The sequence below is a fragment of the Notamacropus eugenii genome, chromosome 1, assembly GCF_028372415.1.
Source record: "Notamacropus eugenii isolate mMacEug1 chromosome 1, mMacEug1.pri_v2, whole genome shotgun sequence".
Taxonomy (NCBI): domain Eukaryota; kingdom Metazoa; phylum Chordata; class Mammalia; order Diprotodontia; family Macropodidae; genus Notamacropus; species Notamacropus eugenii.
Window position 1 is genome coordinate 454612417 of NC_092872.1, and position 25834 is coordinate 454638250.

Consider the following 25834-nt stretch of genomic DNA (forward strand, 5'->3'; position numbering starts at 1 on the left):
TTGGAATGTAAACAGGAAAATTATTGCTTCCCTTTTAATTTATTTTTCCTTTTTATACTTCTCTTTAGTCTTGTATTTGAAAGTCCTCCATTTCATTGAATTTCCATTTTTTTCCCCTCAAGGATTATACTCAGTTTTGCTGGTTTAGTTATTCTTTGTTGTAATTCTAGTTCCTTTGCTCTCTGGAATATCTTATTTCAAGCCCTCTGATCCTTTAATGTAGAAGCTACTTAATCTTGTGTTATCCTTACTATAGCTCCATGATATTTGAATTGTTTCTTTCTGGCTGCTTACAATATTTTCTTCTTGACCTAGGAACTCTGGATATTCCTAGGAGTTTTCCTTTTGGGATCTCTTTCAGGAGGTGACCAGCGAATTCTTTGAATTTCTGTTTTACCCTCTGGTTCTAGAATAACAAGGCAGTTTTCCTTGTTAATTTCTCTAACTGTGATGTCTTGACTTTTTTTGATTGTAGTTTTTGGGTAGTCCAATAATTCTTAAATGATTTGTCCTGCACCTGTTTTCCAGGTCAGTTGTTTTTCCAGTGAGAGATTTCATGTCTTCTATTTTTTTCATTCTTTTGATTTTGTTTGATTGTTTCTTGATGTCTCATGGAGTCATTAACTTCCTCTTGCCAGATTCTAATTTTTAAGGAATTATTTTCTTCAGTGAGCTTTTGTACCTCCTTTTCTATTTGGCCAATTTTACTTTAAGAAATTCTTTTCTTCAGTGAATTTTTGTACCTCTTTTTCTTTGTGGCCCATTCTGCTATTAAAGAAGTTCTTCTCTTCAGGTAATTTTGTCTGTTCATGTTTTTTTCATTTGATCAGTTCTACTTTTCAAGTCGTTCTTCTTCTCATTGGATTTTTGTACCTCTTTTACCATTTGGCCTGTTGTGTTTTTTAAGGTGTTATTTTCTTCAGTATTTTTTGTGCTATCTTTACCTAGCTGTTGATTTTTTGCCCCATGATTTTCATATGTCACTCTCTTTTCTTTTCCCAATTTTTCCTCTACCTCTCTTATTTGATTTTTCAAATCCTTTTTGAACTTTTCCACAAAATCTTTATGGGTCTGAGACCATTTTGCATTTTTATTTGATGTTTTGCATGTAGCTGTTTTGAAATTTTTATCTACTGAGTTTGTGTTTTGGTCTTCTCTGTCACCATAATAACTTTTCATGGTCAGGTTCTTTTTGTTGTTTGCTTATTTTCCCAACCTATTTTCTGACTTTGAACTTGGGTTCTGCTCGCATGATGGACAGAATACCATCCCAAGGTTTACCTTTTTTTTGTGTTGCTATTTTCAGAAATAGTTTTGGGAAAGATCTATAAATTTTAATTTCTTTCAAAGTTGTATGATCTAAGAATCTATGGTCACTGCTTTCCTGGTGTGTACTCTGGCCTGTGAGTGAAAAGAAAGACTCTTATCTCTCTTAAAATAGTGATCAGGGTGCTTGCTCCTGCTAGTGCTTTTCGTCACCATTGGAATGCAACCTAGAGCCACTTATGGGTAATACAACAGAGTCCTACACTCAGTGCTAGTAAAGAGTTTTCTGTAATCTTCTTCTAATTAGTTTTTTGACCCCTTTATGGTCTGTGGGCTGAGAGCTCTAGAAGCTGTAGCCACCAATTTAGTGTCCTCCAGGACTTGCTGCTGGCTTGCTGAGGTATGGCCTGCATTGGTATGGTCTGTACTAGACTGTGCTCCACTCTCATCTCAGTGAGACAGATCTTTCTGGCTGACGTTCTAAGTTGTCTTTGGTTTGAAAGTTATGTTACCTCATCCTTTTTTTTTTTTTCGTTCTGCCACTTCAAAATTTGTTTGGAGAAGTTATTTTTAACAATTTTTGGAGGGGAGTTTGGGAGAGCTCAGGTGAGTCCCTGACTTTATTCTACCATTTTGACTCTACTGTAGTCTAGTCATCATTTCAAAGTGGAACTTGAGCTTGGCTAGGAGATTTTGACTTGACTTTGATAGTTTGGACTTCTACCTAGTTTTTTGAAAAACTTTTTGAGGGGTGTGTTAGGGATAGGAAACTTGACTGTATAATGTTTAATGCCTTTTCTTTAGCTTCTTGTAATCACTGCTGTGGTATAACTGTAGACTTTCAGGCATTCCTCTATCATGTATTCATCTATTATTTTGTTCTTAAGAAGGCCCTGGTGCCTGCTTTTTATAGAAATGACCAAAAATATTTTATTTTACCCTTATGTAAGGTAGTATAAATGATTTGACAGTATACTGTATAGAGTGAAACTATATGTACTGTATTTAAATCTCTTAAACAGGGTAATATAGTAACTAGTCATAGGCAAATACAATAGGAATTAGACAAGGAAGGTATTAATTTTTAACATGTCAAGTTTGAACAGTGTGTAACATGGGAATGAATTTCTGGTCAGTAGTAGGAGATAAAGATTGTGACTAGAAAAGGATCAAAAAAAAATTTGACTCTTTAGGCATATGATAGCCAGAAAACTGTTTATTGTGTTCAGTAATAAAAAAATTAAGAAAAATCATGGTTCATCTAAAATTCTATTTTTTAAGACAGTCATATTTTAGCTGAAGTAAGACCCTGTTCTTGATGATGGTGATGATGATGATGATAGCTAACATTTATATTACCCTTTAAGGTTTGAATAGCACTTTATACATAATATCTAACTTTAATCTCATGACAGTCCCAGGATGTGTTATTATTATCCTCATTTTACAGATGAGGAAACTGAGGCTGAGATAAATTAAGCAACTGGTCCAGGCTCACTCAGCTATGAAGTGTCTGAGGCCAGATTTCAGTTCAGGTTTCCCTCAGTCAAGATGGAACACTGTCACTGTGCACACGGGTGCCTCAGATGTCACAGTTACAGAACATGGAAAGTATTTTCTGAGCCTGTAATTTCTTGTTCTGAAATGCAAGATGCATGAAATGTGAGCACATTTTCATTTTCTTATGGGTACTAATAAATTTGAGGATAATAACATTACTTAAAGAATTAGCCTGAACAATAGAATTTCATATAAAATCCTAATTAATTTACTAATTGTTCATCCTAGTGAAGTGTTTAATTAAGACCATAACATTTTAACCACTGTGGCTGAATGTTTGAACTTATCAAGAAAGTGACTTAAAAGCCTTTGCTTTCATATCTTAGATATGTTTCTGAAAAGATTCATATCATTCATGTTAGTAAGTGAATTGCATTTTAAATATACTTGGAGGGGTTGCTATTTAGTGTAATTCTGTTCAAGTCCTTATAAAGCAAATAATTATTTAGAAATATTTACTGAGAACCTACATGTCTAGTTACAAGGTTCAGTAGTAGTTACTATGAGCCATTTACTATGAGTTACTACAGAAACAAGACACTATCCCAGTACTATTGGAAGTTGTAATCCAATAGGAGAGAGAAAACATGTATATGAATGATAGTAATGCAAGGTAGAATTTGAAAGTACAGTAAGAAAAGTATAAATTATTGTCATAGTACAGTCGGGGCAATTAGGTACATGGAAGTTGAGGCACTGGAGGGGCATTTCCTTATTTGTTTCTGTATAAATCTAGATTTTAATATGCAGTATTAAATTTACTTAACACAAAGTGTAACAGTTTGAGTAGGCATCTAATAAGGGTATAGCCATAAAGTGATGTTATTTCTCAACTTTTTCTTATGGGGCATCAAAGAAACCATGCTTAAAATATGTGTAGTTAGTAATGTTTATAACCTCCCATCTCACATGTTATGCTTGTTTAATTTCTGTATGCTTTCTGGTCAGAGTTTTAAAAAAAATTTCTGGGATAGGTTCTGTCACAGATAATGAACCATAAGATTTCATTTGCTTTTTAGTTGATGTACTTAATTCTTACCTTTTCAGTAAACTTGTAAACTTCTTGAGGGCAATGATTGTGTTATACTTTTTTTTTAAACTAACAATGTTTAGCCTACAAGTAGGCACAAGATTCGCATTCGCTGAATAGTTGTTGAACAGTTGAATTGGGCATTGACCTGTCAACATACTCAGTATGTAAATTTTCCTGGTTACTGTTATGACAAAGAATGACATTTTGCACAGAAGACTCATATCTTATCTGTTTGCTGTCATTTTAAATCTAGGACACGGATCCATTGGTTTTTAGGGCTTATACTGAAAAGGATGGAACTACTTCTGAACAAGGTGAATTCTCAGATTTGGAAGTTGGGTCATTGCAAGTGAAGGGTAAGAATATTTTTTTAATGTAAAAAGTTTCGTTCTTAAAAATGTGACTGTATTTGGAAGGGATAACATCTTTATTCATTTTAACTTTAGTTACATTACTACACCTAAGCACCTCTATTTAATAGCAAAGGAGACATTTTAAAAATGTTTAGCAATGTGTGTTTCTGTATTCTGTTGCATTTTGGGGGTAATATTTTCTTAGAAATTTTACCATCACTAAAAATAAGTGTTCTAGATAATAAGTGGTGTGAATGTTACAATATTTTAAAGAGATAAAGGAATTCTCTTTAGGTTCAGTTCCAGCATATAAGGCAGATAGGGCAAAGGGGTTATCAACAGGAATTGTGGTAATTCACAAAAAGTTATGACATTATTGCTATATGCCCACCCACATAACCACATTTATTTGAACATGTTATTTCATGTAGTCAGATAATTAGGTTCATAATATCATTGTAAAAGAATATTTCTCATTCCCCTCCAGTACAGATATATTTTTACACTTTTAAGTCAATCATACCCAAGATTTGTTAATTAATGTGGGAATAAATGTTGGCAACACAAGAAATGTGGAAAGTTTCCTTGGTGGTTTTTCAAAGTTCTAGATAGGACTTGAAAAGGACAGGTGATATTTTAATCTTTTTTTTCTGATTGAACATTGAGGCTTAGGAAAAGAAAGCATATGAATCATAGAATCTTATTGAAAATTACTTCACAGGTGAGGACCTACATAATGAATCTCCTCTACAACATCCTTGATAAGATTAGATGACACATCTGTGGGTTTTAACTGGGTAACTCCTGTATCAACACCTGTTAGGTCTCTAATTGTGGGGAAACTCTACCTACTGAGGCATCCTGTTTTATTTTTGGATAGCTTGAATTATTAGTTTTTCCTTTTATTGATCCAAAACCTGCCTGTCTGAAACCTCCACCTGTTCTCCCTTTTAGAATCAAGTAGAATAAGTCTAACTCCTGCTTGACAGGATAGATTTGAGGTATTTTCATACAGGGCTTATGTGTCTTTTAAATCTCTTCTTCTCTAGGCTAAACATCCTCTGTTCTTTCAATGAAATTCATACTGACATAATTTTGACTTCTAGTTCTCCAGACAAATTCTAGCTTTTCAACGTCTTTCCTAGGACCTGGCACATAATATTGACCATACTTCAGATGTTGTCTAATCAGAAGGAGTATCATAGAACTACCCCTTATCTCATTCTCGATGTGTCCTTTCTCTTAATATGGTCCAAGATTACATTTGCTTTGCTAGTTGCCAAAAAAGTCTTTTGACTTATGAGTCTACTGAAACCCTGGGCATTTTCTCATGTACTGCTTTCTAGCTATGTTGCTCTCCCTCTTGTATCTGTGCATTACTTTTTTGAATCAAAATGCAATATTTCAGCTTTCTTCCTTTTAAATTTTGCTATATTAGATTGAGCCTTTCATTCTAGCTTGTCCGATGATTTTAAAAATTGTTGGACTACCTGAAAGCCATGATCAAACAAAGAGTCTAGACATCATCTTTCAAGAAATTATCAAGGAAAACTGCCCTGATATTCTAGAATCAGAGGGTAAAATAAAATGGAGAGAATCCACTGATGACCTCTGGAAAGAGATCCCAAAAAGGAAAACTCCTAAGAATATTGTAGCCAAATTCTGGAGTTTCCAGGTCGAGGAGAAAATATTGCAAGCAGCCAGAAAGAAACAATTCAAGTATTATGGAAACACAATCAGGATAACGTAAGATCTAGCAGGTTCTACATTAAGGGATTGGAGGGCTTAGAACAGGATATTCTGGAAGTCAGAGGAACTAAGATTAAAACCAAGAATCACCTACGCAGCAAAACTGAGTATAACACTTCAGGGGAAAAAAAATGGAATTTCAATGAAATAATGGATTTTCAAGCATTTTTGATGAAAATACCAGAGCTGAATAGAAAATTTGACTTTCAAATACAAGAATCAAGAGAAGCATGAAAAAGTAAACAGGAAAGAGATCTCATAAGAGACTTAATAAAGTTGAACTGTTTACTTTCCTACAGGGAAAGATGATATTTGTAACTCATGAGATCTTTTTCAGTATTAGGGTAGTTGGAGGAGATGGATAGATAGATAGATAGATAGGTAGATAGATAGATACAAGGCACAGAGTGAGCTGAATATGAAAGAATGATATCTAAAAATAAAATTAAGGGGTGAGAGAGGAATATATTGGGAGGAGAAAGGGAGAGATAGAATGGGGTAAAAAAAATAAATCTTTGTATTAGGGATTATATGGTAAGGGGATTTTTACCTTCATAATGGATTTACTAGATAGTTTTGAAGATTCCATCTAATTCTGAAAGTTTAAGACTTGACAACTGAAGCAGCTAGGTGGCTCAGTGGATGACTGCTGAGCTTGGAGTTAAGATCAGAGTTCAAATCCTGTTTCACACACTTATTAGCTGTGTAATCTGGGTGAGTCACTTAGCTTCTGTTTGACTCAGTTTTCTCAACTGTAAAATGAGGATAATAACAGCACCTATCTCCTAGGGCACATGTTAAAGGGCTATATAAACAGTGCTATTATTATTGTTTTTTGTTTTCATTATTTTGCTATTACTTAAGGTCTTGGATAGTTTCTTTTGAGGCATTATGAAGACAAATCATGTGCTAATCCTTAGGGATGTGAAGGAATAATTTACATTAACTCCTAAAGACTGTAGCTCATTGTTGGCATAATCAAGAATTTTCTAAGTAAATTTGAGATCATGATTATTTCAAGTTAATATTTAGAAAAAATAGATGAGTTGACTTGTAATTAATTTCTCAAATATGGAATTTAAAGAATAGGTTAGAAAAAACCTTACTAAATTCAAAACCAAGAAAGTCTATAAGATCTTTGCACTGTTGCTGTCAAATCTAAAATATGAAATAAGTCCAATTGTAATTAGAGGTAAGAGACATAATGAAGAAGTGCAGAGAGCATTAGACAGGACTCTCATCCCATGTTGGCCACTAAATAGCTATGTGACCTTGAACAAGTCCTTTCCTTTCTCTAGTACTCACTTTTCTCATTCATAAAATTAAGATAATTAAGCTACATTATCTCTAAGATTCTATGATTCTAAGACTCATTTTCAATATGTTCTTATGTTATCAGTTTAAATGAATAAGAGGCAGTGTAACAATGGTTAGGGTGCTTGACTTGGGTTTGAGACCTCTGTTCATGTATTGTTTTTTATATTAATGAGCTATGTGATCCTGCATAAATCACTAAGCTTCTGTGTACGTTAGGCCATTAGGTGGAATTATACACTAGATCATAGATGAATTAACATTTGTATTGGTGGAAGGAGTTCCCATATTGAGAGTTCTCTATCATATTGTTGACAGCCTTTACTGAATTAACATCAGTCAGAACAGGCATTGTTAAAGAAGTACTACTACCAGTGTGGAGACAGGATTTGGTATTGTTTTATGAGAGTAAAATTTATTTCTTATTTTTAAAAGTTCTCTTTTATTTTCTTTATCAAAAGGTAAACATCCTCTTCAGAATTTCAAGGTAAGAAAAAAAAACCAATTTAATGGTAAGACTCTTTTATAAATCATTTTTGAAGTTGTTAATTAACTACCTGCCGTAAAAATTAGATACCTCTTATGGTTTCAACAAATGTATGATTGATATTAGAGAGTCTGATTTCACTGCCTTCACAACATTAAGAAAGTCAGTTTTCTTTTATTTTTATGATAGAGGACAAATATTTCAGATTAGAAATGGTTAACTCAGTCTACATGATGAATATATAACTAATGATAATTGTAATTTCCAAATTTGGAGATATTTCTAACTCTCATTTACTCAGCAATGTTTACCACATACTACTGTTGTTTTAAAATGAATTTATTCCTCAGAAAATCTTTTTAGGAAAAACTTTTAGGAAAAACTGGGAGCATAGCACCATCCCAAAGATGGTATTATGAATTATAATGAAAAAGATTATTAAAATTCCAAAGTTTCTACTTAATGGTTGTTGATCCTATGTTAAATGCAGTGAGATAAGAATTTCACACATTCTGTTCCAAGAATTTTGAAAAAAATATTTCATCACCATTTTTTGAGTTACTGCTTCCTCCTTCAGTATTTCAAAAGAGAGATGATTTCATTGGTATGGCTGATGCAGACTGCAACTTTTACATCTTGCTAAAGGTGAATTATTTTGAATGAAATCTTAATTACCTGGTGACCAGCCTTTTGGTAATGGGATTCTTGCACTTAGTTTTGTTGGTCTTCATATAGCAGTCTTTTGCCAGCTCATGCTGAAAGCCCTCCTAGTTTGATAGTACTTTCCAGAGCTTGTACCCATAGTCTCTGAGACCCTAAGGTTGACTCCAGGTCATGTAGAGACATCTGATTAATACTTTAGTGGCTGAATTTTTGAACATTTATGTGAAATATTGTACTTCTGTAAAGATGACTGCTTGATAGTTTATAGCAAATGATGAAATATTTAGCTTAAAAATGTAGCCTCTGGAGTCTTAGAGTTTTTATCTTCAAGAATCACTCACAACATTTTGAGTACCCAGCTACTCGACTGGCTTAGAGATGAGAAGAAAACTTTGAAAACTTAACTTGTACTCCCATTTTACTAACAGGAAAATCCCTTTTTATGGTCAAAGATTCTTTTATCAGAAATATGGCATATTAAAAGTTCCCAAGGCTAAAATGAACTATTAGCAATAGAGTAACAAGAGAAAAGTTGGGTCCTGATATGTGTGGTAAATAATGAACTTTATATTTTGATGATTATGCTTCTTTATCTTTTGTGGAAGAAATTAGGATATATATGTTATATATATATAATAATTTTTTACTCTTTTCCCTTCAGGATGAAAAAGTATCTGCTGACAATGTAATTTCTGAAAAACCTCCACCATCTCCAGGTAGTTGCCATTTGAGTAGTAATATGATTGCGCATCTTACACTTAAAAATATATGAGTAATCTTAATTAATTAGCTCAAAATAAGATGTTCTTTTATCATTTTATTTTTCTGTGCCCAGAATTTCCTACAAATGGAGAGTGATGGCAAGGGTTGGCATGATTCCTATTATAGTCAAGAAAGATAGTGTTTACATATAGGGTGTGCTTAAATTCCAGGTGTCCAGGGTAAATGTCTAGAGCCACTTTATGGGGAGTTACTTTCTGTAACTCAGTTTGGGGATTTTTGGTCCCTGTGCCAGATTTTTGTATCGTATCCTAAATCTGAAAATATATGCTTATTGACATCTTTAAAAACAACACAGAGGTTATGTGCAATTCTTTAACTGAACAGATATTCATTTAGGTGATATGACTAGTATTTTATGGTGTAGTGGCTCCTATTTGTAGTTGATACTTTGCTAATTTCCTTAAGACCTGTAATTCTGCAGAGCCTCCTAAATGAGATCTCAAATTACTCAAAAGAGTTTGACCTAACTAGATGTACAGGAAAAGCCAAGTGAATGAAGAATGCTTATTATCTAGACCATGATATACATGTAGTTGGGTGGAGAGTTCATAGAGTTGGTCTGTTAGTATCTTGGACAGGCCCTACAGATGAAAATGAACTAGGCCTTGAATTGAATAGGCTTATACAGCTTTTGAGAATTTGCTTATCACTATCAGTGTCTGGGTTTTTCCTTGAAACAAAATCCTGTTTTTTTTAAACACTAACATTCTTCCAGTAATGTTATATGGAAGATTTTGAGTAATGGGATACCACATTGTCCAAAAAATTGGTTGTTCAAATCACCTAAGGGTTAATGGAAAGATGGTGGACATAAATCGCAGTATATTATGAATGATAAACTACACACTCAAAGCAACATAAAAATATTATCAGATTGCTATATGACTGGAAAAGGAGATGGGCCAATTATGTAGGAAGAGCATGAATTAACATTAACAGATGGATAACCAGTGTGCTGCATTGGGACCCATAAAATATTGAGGTCTAGGGAGAGGCCCTAGCACTTTAGGTTGGCCCCTGTAGAGAATGTATTGGAGAACATGGCCAAAAGTCACGATGGATGAAGACATGGATAGGTTGTTATCCATACTTTTGGGAAAGGAGTACCCAAATTAATGAGACCACAGGTGCACCAAAGTAATTATTAGTAGTTAAGAACAAAAGTACAGGCTTTGCAATTTTGAAAATATTACTCCAAAAAATTTTAAAATTCTATTCTTGCATTTAAAAAATTGAGATATTTTTCTGTTATCCTGTTCAATAAAACATATGCTAGGAAAAGAAGATGAGGCAGTCTTGTACAGAGAATAAAGAATGACAGGACAGCAACAGTCCTATTGATCTGCAGAAAATGAGGAAATCCTCCAGCATGTTGGGTGAATTTCCTGTGATAGTTTTATGTGACCAAGAGTTTCATAGGATGAAATGTCAAGTATGGATGGATTGTGATTTGTGTTGTTGGATTATAAATTAATTTTAATAATTGATACATGTATGTAGGTAGGGATTTTTAAAGTTTTTTTTGTCATGAACCTGTTTGGCTGTCTGGTGAAGCCTATGGGCTCCTTTTAGAAATCATGTTTTAAAATTCATAATGTAATATATATGATATTATAAATGATACCAATTATATTGAAATATAGTTATTAAAATATTAAAGAAAACAAGTTCACAAACCTTAGGTTGAGAAAATCTGAATTCTAGAGTATATTTGCAGCTATAGAAAGGAACCAAACAGACTTTCTCAAGTGATTTCATATGGAAGAAGAGATATTTACTCTCACAGAAGGTAAAGTACAGAGGATATGAAAAGCATTTAATTGATAAAAGCAAAACACTCTTTTAAATGTCTTTTAAATGCTTTCCTCCAACAATGTGTTTCCCAAGCAAATGTCACAATTATATAATATTTTTTGAAAGAAATCACAAAAGGTAAAATCTTGTACTACCCTCTGATTGCAAATATCAACTGAGCTATAAAACATGGAGATATACATACCTGCAAAGGTGTTTGTTACTGTCATGAAAGATGTTGGAGTTGGAAGTCGAAAGAGAAATTCACTAGAAATTATTAGGTCTACTAGATGTTCCTTTTTATAGGTGATAATGTGTTTATTTCATCAAGCCCTGTAACATTGTGGAAGTTCCTCAGTGATATTCATAGTTCTTCAAAGATATTTGGCCAATCATCAACATAGGAAAAACCAAGTGTATCTACTAACAGTGGTCAAACTCAAATAGGAATGTAGTTTACTGAACCATACATAAAGATTTCTATAGGCAGCATTTTGACTTAGAAAACCATACATGTTCACATTTTTCTTTTTATTGTTAAAATCATGAAATTCAGATAGGAGCTACATTGGCCTACACTCAGGAGGGTTGTGGGCTGCATGCAGATAGACTATGATAATATAGAGTTGAATAGACAACTTCTAGAGGTCATCCATTAATTCATCTATTTGGATAACTGCAAGTAGGAAGGGAACTGAGTCTGAAATTGAATAGATGGAAAAGCTAAGAGCAAGTGTCATGAAAACCCAGAGAGGAACCAGTGTCCAGGGCAAGAAGGTAGGCATCAGGGTCAAGTGCTGCTAAGAAGTCAAGAAAGATGAGAATTGAGGAAGAACTAGCAGGAAGTAGTGTGCAGTAAGCTCCTCCATCAAACTTTGGTTTTTTTTTTTAATTTATTTTAAGTTTTCAACATTCATTTCCACAAAATTTTGAGTTCCAAATTTTCTCCCCATCTCTCCCCTCCCCCCACCTTGCATTCTGATTGCCCCTTCTACTAAAGTGCCCTCCCTTCTAACCCCCATCCCTTCTCTTATCCCCATCTTCTCTCTTGTCCTGTAGAGTAAGATAAATTTATATACCCCATTACCTCTATTTCTTATTTCCCAGTTGTATGCAAAAACAATTCTCAACATTTATTCCTAAAACTTTGAGTTCCAACTTCTCTTCCTTCTTCCCTCCCTACCCATCCCCACTGAGAAGGCAAGCAGTTCAATATAGGCTATATTTGTGTAGTTTTGCAACTGACTTCCATAATAGTCATGTTGTGTAAGACTAACTATATTTCCCTCCATCCTATCCTGCCTCCCATTTCTTGTATTCTCTCTTTTGACCTTGTCCCTCCCCAAGAGTGTTTATTTCTAACTGCTCCCTCCTCCCATTTGCCCTCCCTTCCATGATTCCCCCGACCCTGCTTATTCCCTTCTCCCCTGCTTTCCTATAGTGTAAGATAGGTTTTCATATAAATTGAGTGTGCATGTTATTCCTTCCTTGAGCTAAATGTGATGAGATTAAGCTTCACTTTTTCCCTCTCACCTCCTCTTTTCTCCCCTCCATTGGAAAAGCTTTTTCTTGCCTCTTCTATGAGAGATAATTTGCTCCATTCCATTTCTCCCTTTCTCCTCCCAATGTATTTCTCTCTCACCCCTTAATTTTATTTTTTTAGATATGATCCCTTCCTATTCAATTCACCCTGTGCTCTATGTCTCTCTGTCTCTCTCTCTCTGTGCGTAATTCCTCCAACTACCCAGATACTGATAAGACTTTCAAGAATTAAAAATATTATCTTTCCATGTAGGAATGTAAACAGTTCAACTTTAGTAAGTCCCTTGTGATTTCTCTCCTGTTTATCTTTCCATTCTTCTCTTGATTCTTGTGTTTGAAAGTCACATTTTCTTTTCAGCTCTGGTCTTTTCATCAAGAATGCTTGAAAGTCCTCTTTTTCATTGAATGATCATTTTTTCCCCTGAAGTATTATACTCAATTTTGTTGGGTCAGTGATTCTTGGTTTTAATCCTAGTTCCTTTGACTTCTGAAATGTCATGTTCCAAGTCCTTCTGTCCCTTACTGTAGAAGCTGCTTAGATCTTGTGTTATCCTGATTGTATTTCCAAAATACCTGACTTGTTTCTTTCTAGCTGCTTGCAATATTTTCTTCTTGACCTGGGAGCTCTGGAATTTGGCTACAGTATTGCTAGGAGTTTCTCTTTTTGGATCTCTTTCAGGAGGTGATCAGTGGATTCTTTCAATGTTTATTTTGCCCTCTGGTTCTAGAATATCAGGGCAGGTTTCCTTGATAATTTCATGAAAGATGATGTCCAGGCTCTTTTTTTGATCATGGCTTTCAGGTAGTCCCATAATTTTTAAATTGTCTCTCCTACATCTGTTTTCCAGGTCAGTTGTTTTTCCAATGAGATATTTCACATTCTCTTCCATTTTTTCATTCTTTTGGTTTTGTTTTGTAATTTCATGGTTTCTCATAAAGTCATTAGCTTCCATTGTTCCATTCTAATTTTTAAAGAACTGTTTTTCTTCAGTGAGTGTTTGAACCTCCTTTTCCATTTGGCTAATTCTGCTTTTTAAAGCATTCTTCTCTTTATTGGCTTTTTGGACCTCTTTTGCCAATTGAGTTAGCCCATTTTTAAAGATGTTATTTTCTTCAACATTTTTTTTCCTTTTCTTTAGCAAGGTCTTGATTTGCTTTTCATGATTTTCTTGCATCACTCTCATTTGTCTTCCCAATTTTTCCTCCACCTCTCTTACTTGATTTTCAAAATCTTTTTTGAGGTCTTCCATGGCCTAGGACCATTGCATATTTATTTTGGAGGTTTTGGATGCAGAAGCCTTGACTTTTATGTCTTCCCCTGATGGTAAACATTGTTCTTTCTCATCTGAAAGGATGGGAGAGAATACCTGTTCACCAAGAAAGTCTTCTATAGTCTTCTATAATCTTATTTTTTTCCCCTTCTTTGGATATTTTCCCAACCAGTTACTTGACTTTTGGGTCCTTTGTCAAGAGTAAGGTATACTATGGGGACCTGTAAGTTCTCGGTTCCTCCAAGGTGGCACAATTAAGGAAGAGGAGTTTATTCCTCAGGGGCCTCCAGCTCCGCCACACCCCAGGATCATGCTCAGGGCTGAGATTTGGATCAGCTGCTCAATTCCCCCAGGGACTTTAAGCTGAGTGCTCCAACAATGGACCCTGGCTGCTGCTGCAGCCACTGCAGCTGCCCCCTACTGCTGCTGCCACCACCACCGCACCTGCCCCCTATTGCTGCTGCCACTGCCACCATCACCACCTGGGGCCAGGGCTAGGGGAAGACCCTGCTCCCTTCTCGCTGTGCTTGAAAAAGCCTTCTCACTGACCTTTTGGGGCTGTGGTTTAAGGGATCTGCAAACTGCTGCTGCTGCCAGGGGTTCCATCCCTGAAACCTGCTCTGGTCCTGCTCTTCCCAGTGCTATGTGGCCCAGGCTGGGCTGTGTTCTGCTCCACATCCAGTGCGACAGAACTTTCCCATAGGCCTTCCGGGTCACCTTGGGCTGGAAATCTCCCCCACTTCGTCATTCTGTGGCTTCTACTGCTCTAGAATTTGTTGAGAGTCTTTCTTTACAGGTATTTTATGGACTGTGGGGGAAGAACTAGAGTATGTGTGTCTTTCTACTCCACCATCTTGACTCCATCTCCACCAAACTTTCTCCAAACAGATGTACCACATTTAATCCTAATGGGGAAATTCAACAAAAACAAAATCACAGTAAATAATTTTTCCAGCCCAGGTTGATATAGGCATAGAGAGAGATAGTTCTGTGGACACTGGGTACAGGGTCTACCCAGGGTAGAGGAGGAGAAGCAGAGCATGGCACTTCAAGGAACTGCCTCTCCGCCACGGTAAGAGGAGGTCTCAGACCCATACTAGTACACTGCAATGTGAACATGTGGCAATTGGCAGCATTGTGGTCCATTGTTCAGTTTTGGGTCATAGATCCAGGACAAAAGAAGGAGAGGACTTGCACGTGTTGTGATATTTTGAAATAGGGAGTGTTATGGGGGCCAAGAGTATGCTGTTTCAGAAACCAGCAGCAAGGATGTGACTCATTACCCAAGAATGGTGTGGGCTCTCAGTTCTACCTTCTAGCCCCATCTGAAGCCTGCAAAGGAATAAACAGGACAGAAATTTTAGACCAAAGAGAAGCTTGCAGTTATATTGCTCTGAACCAGTAGAGCTTTCCATCTAACAGATAGTGGCTAAGTTCAGTAGTACTATGCTGTGATTTAGTCTCAGATCTAGAACTCAGAGTGGGGGCAGTAATTAGACTTTGGTTTGAATTAGATCACTTTGGGAGAGGTAAAAGCTTGCAAGTACCCAGCCTGAGTGGTCCCTGGGAATCTGGAGTCATGTAAAACTTAATACACCAAGCAAGCAGCAATAGAACCAGTCTAGACCTTGAGTCACCAGAAGTGCTCAGAACCCACCTCTGATATTAATTCTGAAGTCAGAAAGTCAACTGGAAGAATGAGCAAACAAAAGAAAAGTCTCACCATAAAATGCTGTTATGGTGACAGGGACACACAAGACATAAACCTATAAGGGAATTACCCCAAAGATCTGTAAGCAAAGCCTCAAAGAGAAACATAGCTTAGACACAAATTCAACTAGAATTTCTGAAAACAAAGAAGGGAGAGTTTAAAAAAAATTTTTTATAAATGAAATCAAAGTGCTTGAGGAAAAAATTGGGCAAGAAATGAGAGCTATGGAAGAATTGGAAAGGAAATTAACAGCTTGGCATAATAGGTAGGAAAATCTAGTCCTAGCATCAAATTCCCTTAAAATCAGTATAAAGCAAATAAAAAGTCAATGATTACATAATAAGACACATTTAAGCAAAGGCTAAAAAAAAAAAAAAAAAAAAGAAGATACAAGCTATTTCAGAGCAAAAACAATGGAGATAGAAAACAAATTTAGGAGCAAAAAATTTAAAAATCGTTGTGCAGTCTGAAAGCCATGTTAAAAAAAAAAAAAGATACTAGACATGAAATTGCCAAGAAGTCTTAGAAGAAAACTGCCCAGGTCTCTTAGAACCAAAGAAGAAAATGGAAATAGAATCTATCAGTAACTTGAAAAGAAATCACAAAATGAAAACTCCTAGGAATATTATTGCCAAAATCCAGAACTTTCAGGTCAAAGAAAAGATATTGGAAGTAGCTAGAAAAAAAAGACTTAAAATACCAATGAACCACATCTAGAATCATACACTTTTTGATAACTACTACTCTGAACTAGTGGAGAGCTCAGAATACAGTATTCCAGAAGTTTAAGGATATAGATTTATAGTCAAGAATAACTTACCCACAAAACTGAGTATAATCCTACAGAGGAAAAATGAACCTTTAGTGAAATCGAGAACATTCAAGCATTCCTGACAAAAAGACCAGAGCTGCATAGAAATTTTAAAGTTTAATCACAGGAGTTATGAAAAGCATAAAAAGGTACATATTAGTGAACAATAATAGAAATAAATAAGGATAAACTACTTACATTCAAATATAAGGAGGTGATACATATGTCACCTTTGATTCTGGTTGCCATCAGGGGTAATAGAATCTAATTAGACTAGACTTGGGGTGGTTCTGTTGTGCCTTGATCTTAAGAGAAAAATGGAAAGAGAGGGAAAGATGAATACACTAGGGAAAGAAAGGTTAGCAAAAATAATCTTTAATGATAAGATGTACAAGTAGATTTCCATATGAACAAGGAGGAGCAGATTGATGGACCAGCTGACGCAACTTGACTCTCATCTGAACTGGTCAAAGGAATGAAAGAATAAACACAAGGTACATAAATACATTTAACTCAGGAGGGATCTAGGAGGAAAATGTGAGGGAGGAGAAATTGGGAGCATACTTTAAAGCAGGCCTGTACAACCTGCACCCCGCAGGTTGCTTGTGGCATATCAAAGGATTTCAGGTGTCCAATGAAAAATGTAGAGGAAAACATGTTTTCCTCTGGAGCACCTGAAATCCTGTGGTCTGCTGTAGGCGGCCCATGGGTCACAGATTTTGCAGGCCTGGTTTACAGTAGAGTTTAGTACTAAGCAAAACAAACTAATAACTGTTATTCCTCCTCAGAGGATAAAAATTTGAGGGGATTTCCATTAATTTAGGATTTGCTAAACAAGTTATGGTATAGATAAATGTGATGGAATACCCTTTTGCTGTAAGAAATGATGAAAGAGATGGTTTCAGAGAAACCTGGGAAAGCCTGTGTGAACTGATGCAGGATGAAGTGAATAGAATCAGACAAACAATTTATATACAATATAGTATAGACAACTTCGAAAATTATAAATTCTGAACGTCATGATAGCTAACAATGATTCCAGAGGACCAGTTATTAAATACGCCACTCACTTCCTGATAATGAGGTGTGGGACTCAAATTTTAGAATTAAACATTTGTGTTTTTAGACATGACCAATGCAGATATTTTAGCTTGAGTATACATGTTTGTAATAGGGGTTTTGTTTTTCTTTCATTCTGAGTGGGGGAGAGACATAGAGTAGGAGGGAGGACAGGTGAATTTTTGCTTATTGGAAAAAAAATAAAAGAATGATGATTAAGAAAAAAAGCTGTTAGGTTTAGCAATTAGACGATCATTGGTAATTATGGGAAAAGAAGTTTCACTTGAGTGATTTTTTTTTTAAGCACTTAGTGAGAGGAGATGTTATGGTAGTAGTACAGAGAGCATTTTTTAGGATTTTGAAAGGGAGGAGAGATAGAGGCTGATCACTTGCAGCGATTGTATGATCAATTGAGAGTTTGTTAACGTGGGGAAAACCTAAATATGGGCTTAGGGCAACAAGGAATTAGACAACGTGTAGGGAGAGATTGAAAATTAGAGTGGGAGGAGAGAAAATGATTGTAGGGGCAATCTGCTGGAGGAGATGGAAGGGGATGGGATTAAGGTTACAAGTAGAAAGTAGCTTTTGTGAGAAGAATAATCATTCTTCATCAGTGACTTGAGTAAGGGAAGAGAGAACTGGAGATGATTTCAAGGGATTGTGAAGAATAGAGTATGAAAGCTGAGGAAGTCGCTAAGAAAGGACTCTTCTCAGTAAGTTATGAAGCTAGGTCTGCTGTTGAGGGGTAAGGAAGCTTGAGGACAGAAGAGAAAGTTTGGAACAGATGTATGAAGTAAGAGGAAATCAGAGAGAAATAAAAGTATTGCCTTCCTGCACCAAGGACCCATTTGAGATTAGATAATACAACTTTGTAATGGAGTTAGTATGATTTTGTTTCTACTTTTAGTAGCATTAAGTGGCACATGAATAGGAATGGGGAAGTAGATGGTAGAAGTAATCTACTTCAGGTCAGGTTTGGCAAAGGCATTCCCATACAGATGAAATCACAAGTCTAGATCCAAAGAAAAGCAGTTATAAATAACTTAAACTCTAAGAATAAAATGAAATAACATTCTATTTGTCACTTAAGTGTCACTTTCAGCATCTATACTTTGTGATTTCATTAATGTGAGTGGTCCTCATAATAGTGAGTATTGCAACCAATTTATGCTTTCTGTCATTTTTCTTTCAAATAATATAATAATGAATATGAAATAACATCAAGTCTTGTAATTTGGTAACCCACTCCCAATGTTCACTTAATCAGCACATTTCGTCTTGATTCCCAGATATCCCATGTAACCATCTGGTCCCTTGGATATTCTGGAATGTGCCATCTTCTCAGGGCAGCTTTGAAGGTTGATCCTCCTAGTAGAGCTGTTTTTATGGTTCCAAGTCACTTGCAAAGATTCCTAGGTAATTCTGCTAAAATGTACCAGTAACACGACTCAACACAATTTAGTACAGCCTCTGAATTTGCTTTTCTAGTGACTAGTTCATGTAGTGAAAACTTACTTAAACTTTATGGAGCTAACTCTATTAACAACAAAGCTATAAAAAACAACAAATTAGGAGCCCATAATTCACCTGACAGTTTAGAGAATGTCAGTCTTTCTATCTTTTCCCAAACTCTGTACCTTATATAGACAATGTCATCCACAGGCTGAAGGAAGAGGGCCTGACTTGGAAAATGAGTTCTCCTGTCCCTGAGTATTATCACACAGATAATTAAAAATAGAGGGGAAAGGACGCGATTTAAAATGATTTATAATCATTAATGCAATTTCATATATAAAAATCTTAATCTGATTTTGAGAACTTAGCTTACTAAAACATACTCAAACCTGTATTTCCATTATACACATTTGGAAGCCAATTGAATGCATGCATACATACATAGATGCAAACATATATCCTATTATATTTCTTAACAATCTAATCTTGTTGCTTTCTCAAAGTTAACTACTTCATTAAATTAAAAAAAACCTTTGACATCTTTGTCTTATCCTCCATTTTGAACATATGTATATATATATATATACACACACATATATGTATGTGTGCATGTGTGTAAATATATGTATTTATATATATGTATATACACACAGACACACACATATATATTTATAATCTTCCCATCTTGAAGGAATGAGGTTCTTTAAGGACCTAATCTTATACATGAATATAACTTGGCAAGGGGATGACAAACTTAAGAACTCATTTACCTAGTTGTATAGGTTATGAAGTTGAGCATAAATACAGATTTAAAATAGTATGAACTTTCACACTTGTGTTCTATTATACCTCAGAAGTTTTAGTATTAATTGATTTAGTATTACAGTGACAAAATTTCCACTGTTTACTTGTCCTGATTATAGAAATTTGCTGTAAAAAGAAAAAGGAGGGACATGGTTATGACAGTATAAAGTCTGTTCCCTCAAGATCTGTGTCAACAAGCTGTAATGGGAAATCTCTCTTAACTCTCTTTGATTCCAGGTAAGAATCAAAGTTAATAGCCAGTCATGAAGCAAAATTCCACATTATTCACAAAGTACCATAGCCAGGCTCTGAGTTTACCAAGTGGGAAAATTTCTTCCTAAGGAAGGAAATATCATGGTGGGAAACTGAGTCACAAAGTACCTCTGCCTACGCAAGGCTATCATCTTAATTTTTCCCAGGGAAAGATATGCACCAGTAACGATTCTCACACTTCACTTCACTTTCTTTCAGCAGCACATGTCATTCCCCTTGACTGGTGGACTATTGACTTCATGACAATTCAGCAATTATACTTGAAATAAAAATTTAAAGCAATGTTACATTACAGTCCCAAGAGATTTTTACCTCAGATAGCAAAATTTCACTGAATACGACTTAGTTCTATGTAGGTTTTATTTTTTCTCATATTTCAGTAACAGTTAACACTGAGCAAACGTAAGGACATTTCTTTTACCTTTCATCTTTAAATTAAGAATAATCACATTCTGAAGTTTTACGCATAATTGATTTGAAACCCCAGAAAGTGCAGACTATAATAAATATCTGAATTAATGTCCAGACTGCTTATTAACTGCTAAAGAAAAATAAAATCTTTGAATCTAAGATCTACTGTTACTAAGTTTGTTCAAAAATATGATTTCATTCCATTTTATTTTCCCAAAATTTTGCCACAACAAAAAGGGCTGCTATAAATATTTTTGTACATGTGGTTCCTTTTTTCATTTTTATGATCTCTTTGGGATACAAACCTAGAAGTGGTATTGCTGGGTCAAAAGCTTTGCAGTTTTGTAGCCCTTTGGGCATAATTTCAAATTGTTCTCCAAAATGGTCGAATCAAGTTCACAACTCTACAAGCAATCCATTAGTGTTCCCATTTTCCCACATTTTCTCCAGCATTTATTATTTTCCTGTTTTGTCATGTTAACCAATCTGATGGGTGTGATGTGGTACCTCAGAGATGTTTTGATTTGCATTTCTGTAATCCGTAGTGATTTAGAGCATTTTTTCATGTGACAATAGATAGCTTTAATTTCTTCTTTTGAAATGTGCCTGTTCATAACTGTTGACCATTTATCAGTTATAGAATGACTTGTATTCTTATAAATTTGACTCAGTTCTCTATATATTTAAGAAATGAATCCTTTATTAGAGATACTGACTGCAAAAATTATTTTCCAACTTTCTGCTTACTTTCTAATCTTGGTTGCATTGGCTTTGTTAGTGCAAAAACATTTCAGTTTAATGTAATCAAAATCATCCATTTTGCATTGCATAATGTCCTCTGTCTCTTGTTTCATTATAAATTCTTCCCTTCGTGGTAAATCTGACAGGTAAACTCTTCCTTGTTCTCCTAGTTTGTTTCTGGTATCAGCCTTTATATTTAAATTGTGTACCCATTTTTACTTTATCTTTGTATACAGTGCAGTATGTTGGTCTAAGCCTAGTTTCTTTAATACTTTTTCGAATTTTCCCAGCAGTTTTTGTTAAATACTTTTATTCTGGAAGCTGGAGTTTTTGGGTTTATCAAACAGGAATTGCATACTGTACTTTTCAGTTTTATCCCCAAGAAGCCCAAGGCGAAGGACAGGAAAGGGCTTCACATGGCAAGCTCACAAGATTCCAAGGATTGTGATATACCCTTCGAATGGTCCTTCAGGGACAGAATATTTTCTGTCTGAAATTGCTAATACGCATATCTATAAAAGTTTCTTATATCCTTATCTCATTGGAATCAAACCTTTCTCAAACCCCTTCTGAAAACTTAAAATCCTTTACTTTCAAACCCTCCATTTACAGTGTTAGTGCAAACAGACTCCAGTTTTCTTTACCTTTCTACTCATTCTCCTCTCATCCCTACTTGCTTAAACTTTCTCTCTCCCTTTCATTTTATATCCCTTTAGTGAACTTTGACTAATGCCTCCGAACTTGAAAACTAACCTTTCATTTTACACTCTGATACCTCACTTTTTTGTCTATCCTATTTTCTTAAGTTGATCTCATCTTTTTAGTCATATTCTAGTCAAATCTCCAAAAATCCACTAGGATGTTTTAGCAGTTACAAAAATCTTTAAACCGTAATTTGGGAATTTATAGTAAAGATATTACATTTCAGTTACTAATTTTAATTTCTTATTTATTATGCCTTAAATTTCTACTAAGCAGGAGAAAGGTTTATTTCTTATTCTTATTATTATTTATCTCTGCAATCTCTTACCTGGCCAGGTTTATGAAAACAGAGAGAAAGAATCTTGTATTTCTTCCTCCTTATCTCTTACTGCAAGTCTAATCAAAAGTCATTGAGAATACCTGTTTAATATTACCAGCAATGGGGAAAGCTGTTTTAAACTTTCATTAGCCTTCCCTACCCTTCTAAGCTCCCCTTTTGTGCTACCTCACCATAGGGTTTTGTTTTTTTAATTTTATGAGTGATGGAATGTTTCCCTCTAAAGTTCTCCAAGGTATAAAAGACCTGACACAAGTGGAAGAGCCATCAGCTCACCTCACTGTGTGCATGGCCCTCCTCCTGGGAATCCACCAACATCTTTGCTTCCTTCTTTGATTATTACTACAAATGTGGTTTCTTCTTGATCTTTTATTTTCTCCTAGGGTCTAGTTTTTTCAAGTTTGGTTTTTAACATGCACAGTTGATAATAATCAAATGTCCCATATTTATCTGGCCACATTTATTTCCCACAATTACAAACCTTGGTGACTGAGTTTTGTTTGTGCTGGACATCCCCTGTTGAGCTGGCAATCTTTTTCCTTTTCCTAAGCTTTTAACAGCTTGCCTAATGGGAAATCAGCAGGAGGCTTACTCTTTGCTGACCCAATACTAGTATTAGTACTTCTTTATCCTTTCTGTTCCTGGGCAACCTAATGTTGGGTAATGACTTGTACTACCAACTACCCTTTTCCACATCCACCATTCATTTTCCTTCCTGCACAAAAGAAGAAATATCACAGTTGGATTTGGGACTTATTTCTCCTTATTCTTCCTGTGTTCAGAGAATTAAATTATCCAGCCATTTCACAGCTAACCAACTGCCAGGGGAGCCTGTTCCAACCCATGATCAGACAAAGTCCCTGTACTGAGGTGGAGCAGGTTCACTCTAGTGAAAGTCCTGGACAAATAGCACTTGAGAAAGTCTCTTGGCATGGTTTGTCAGATTGTTAAAAGGAAAATTCTATGTTTGGACCCTCCTCTTGATTAAAGAGGCAAAACTCAGGAAGAGAAAATTAAAAGGAGCTTTTAATATACTAGGGCAGAATACTTTGGTGGGCTGGCCAACTGGGCTGCTTTATATATTTTTTAAAAAAATTTTCTTAAATCAATTTTATTTTCAGTTCCAAATTCTCTCCCCCCTCCACCCCCCACTGAGAAGGCAGGGGAAAAAAAGCATTAGAAATATGAATAGAGATGCAGAATAAATTCCTATATTAGAGATGGAAGGAAGGGGGGAGGGAGGGAGGGAGGGAGAGAGAAAGAGAGAGAGAGAGAGAGAGAGAGAGAGAGAGAGAGAGAGAGAGAAAGAGAGAGAGAGGAGAAAAAAGTATTCTTCAATCTGAGTCTGCACTCTGAGTCCATCTAGAAGTGGTTAGCATGTTTAATCATGAGTTCTTTGGAATTGTGGTTGGTCAGACTTACTAAATCTTTCAAAGTTGATTATATTTATAGTATTACTCTTATTGTACAAATTTTTGTAAAATTTGTACAAATTTTCTCAGCTTGCCGAGAAGGGTGTGGGGTGCCCCCATAACTCAGGCCCCCTCGGGAGGCAGCGGCAGAGGCAGCAGTGGACAAGGGCTCCCCAAGCAGGCAGGAGCTAGGATCCATTGTTGAAGGTCTCTGCATAAACCCCCTGAGGGAACTGAGCCCATGAGGTGGCCCTGCCCCCACCTGAGCACCTGAACTTAATCTCACACTGAATAGCAGCCCTGCCCCCTCCCAAAGCCCTGAGGCTGGGAAGCAGCATTTGAATCTCAGACCCCAAGCACTGGCTGGGAGGATCTGGAGGCAAAGTGGGTGTGAAGAGAATATTCAGAAGTCAAGTCACTGGCTGGGAAAATGCCCAGAAAAGGGAAAAAAAAATAAGACTATAAAAGATTACTTTCTTGGTGAACAGGTATTTCCTCCCTTCCTTTCTGATGAGGAAGAACAATGCTTACCATCAGGGAAAGACACAGAAGTCAAGGCTTCTGTATCCCAGCCCACTCAGTGGGCTCAGGCCATGGAAGAGCTCAAAAAGGATTTTGAAAATCAAGTTAGAGAGGTGGAGGAAAAACTGGGAAGAGAAATGAGACACATGCAAGTAAAGCATGAAAAACAAGTAAACACCCTGCTAAAGGACACCCAAAAAAATGCTGAAGAAAATAACACCTTGAAAAATAGGCTAACTCAATTGGCAAAAGAGGTTCAAAAAGCCAATGAGGAGAAGAATGCTTTCAAAAGCAGAATTAGCCAGATGGAAAAGGAGGTTCAAAAGCTCACTGAAGAAAATAGTTCTTTCAAAATTAGAATGGAACAGATGGAGGCCAATGACTTTATGAGAAACCAAGAAATCACAAAACAAAACCAAAAGAATGAAAAAATGGAAGAGAATGTGAAATATCTCATTGGAAAAACAACTGACCTGGAAAATAGATCCAGGAGAGACAATTTAAAAATTATGGGCCTACCTGAAAGCCATGATCAAAAAAAGAGCCTAGACATCATCTTTCATGAAATTATCAAGGAAAACTGCCCTGAGATTCTAGAACCAGAGGGCAAAATAAGTATTCAAGGAATCCACAGAACACCGCCTGAAAGAGATCCAAAAAGAGAAACTCCTAGGAACATTGTGGCCAAATTCCAGAGTTCCCAGGTCAAGGAGAAAATATTGCAAGCAGCTAGAAAGAAACAATTCAAGTATTGTGGAAATACAATCAGGATAACACAAGATCTAGCAGCTTCTACATTAAGGGATCAAAGGGTGGGTGTGGAATAGGATATTCCAGAAGTCAAAGGAACTAGGACTAAAACCAAGAATCACCTACCCAGCAAAACTGAGTATAATATTTCAGGGGGAAAATTGGTCTTTCAATGAAATAGAGGACTTTCAAGCATTCTTGATGAAAAGACCAGAGCTGAAAAGAAAATTTGACTTTCAAACACAAGAGTGAAGAGAACCATGAAAAGGTGAACAGCAAAGAGAAGTCATAAGGGACTTACTAAAGTTGAACTGTTTACATTCCTACATGGAAAGACTATATTTGTAACTCTTGAAACTTTTCAGTATCTGGGTACTGGGTGGGATTACACACACACACATGCACATAGAGACAGAGTGCACAGAGTGAGTTGAAGGGGATGGGATCATATCTTAAACAAATGAAATCAGGCAGTGAGAGAGAAATATATTGGGAGGAGAAAGGGAGAAATGGAATGGGGCAAATTATCTCTCATAAAAGAGGCAAGCAAAAGACTTTTTAGTGGAGAGAAAAAGAGGGGAGGTGAGAGAAAAGCATGAAGCTTACTCTCATCACATTCCACTAAAGGAAGGAATATAATACTCATTTTGGTATGAAAACCTATCTTACAATACAGGAAAGTGGGGGATAAGGGGATAAGCAGGGTGGGGGGATGATGGAAGGGAGGGCATGGGGAGGAGGGAGCAATTTGAGGTCAACACTCATGGGGAGGGACAGGATCAAAAGAGAGAACAGAAGTAATGGGGGACAGGATAGGATGGAGGGAAATATAGTTAGCCTTATGCAACACAACTATTATGGAAGTCATTTACAAAACTACACAAATTTGGCCTATATTGAATTGCTTGCATACCAAAGGGAAGGGGTGGGGAGGGAGGGAGGAAGAGAAGTTGGAACTCAAAGTTTTAGAAACAACTGTCGAGTACTGTTCTTGCCACTAGGAAATAAGAAATACAGGTAAAGGGGTATAG

At 35.9% G+C, this 25834-nt stretch overlaps 1 protein-coding gene across 7 annotated transcripts in view; it reads left to right on the top strand.

Annotated features, from left to right (window-relative positions):
• CEP89 (centrosomal protein 89) overlaps positions 1 to 25834 on the top strand; it is a 167814-nt gene that overhangs the window by 25017 nt on the left and 116963 nt on the right. For all 7 annotated transcript variants that reach the window (XR_011972134.1, XR_011972135.1, XM_072632049.1 and 4 more), the window contains 3 exons: positions 4113 to 4215; positions 7737 to 7762; positions 9087 to 9141. Coding sequence is in view for 5 of the 7 variants with exons in the window: in XM_072632049.1 (XP_072488150.1) it covers positions 4113 to 4215; positions 7737 to 7762; positions 9087 to 9141 (184 nt within the window). In the remaining 2 variants the exon portion in view is untranslated. The remainder of the gene's footprint in view (positions 1 to 4112; positions 4216 to 7736; positions 7763 to 9086; positions 9142 to 25834) is intronic.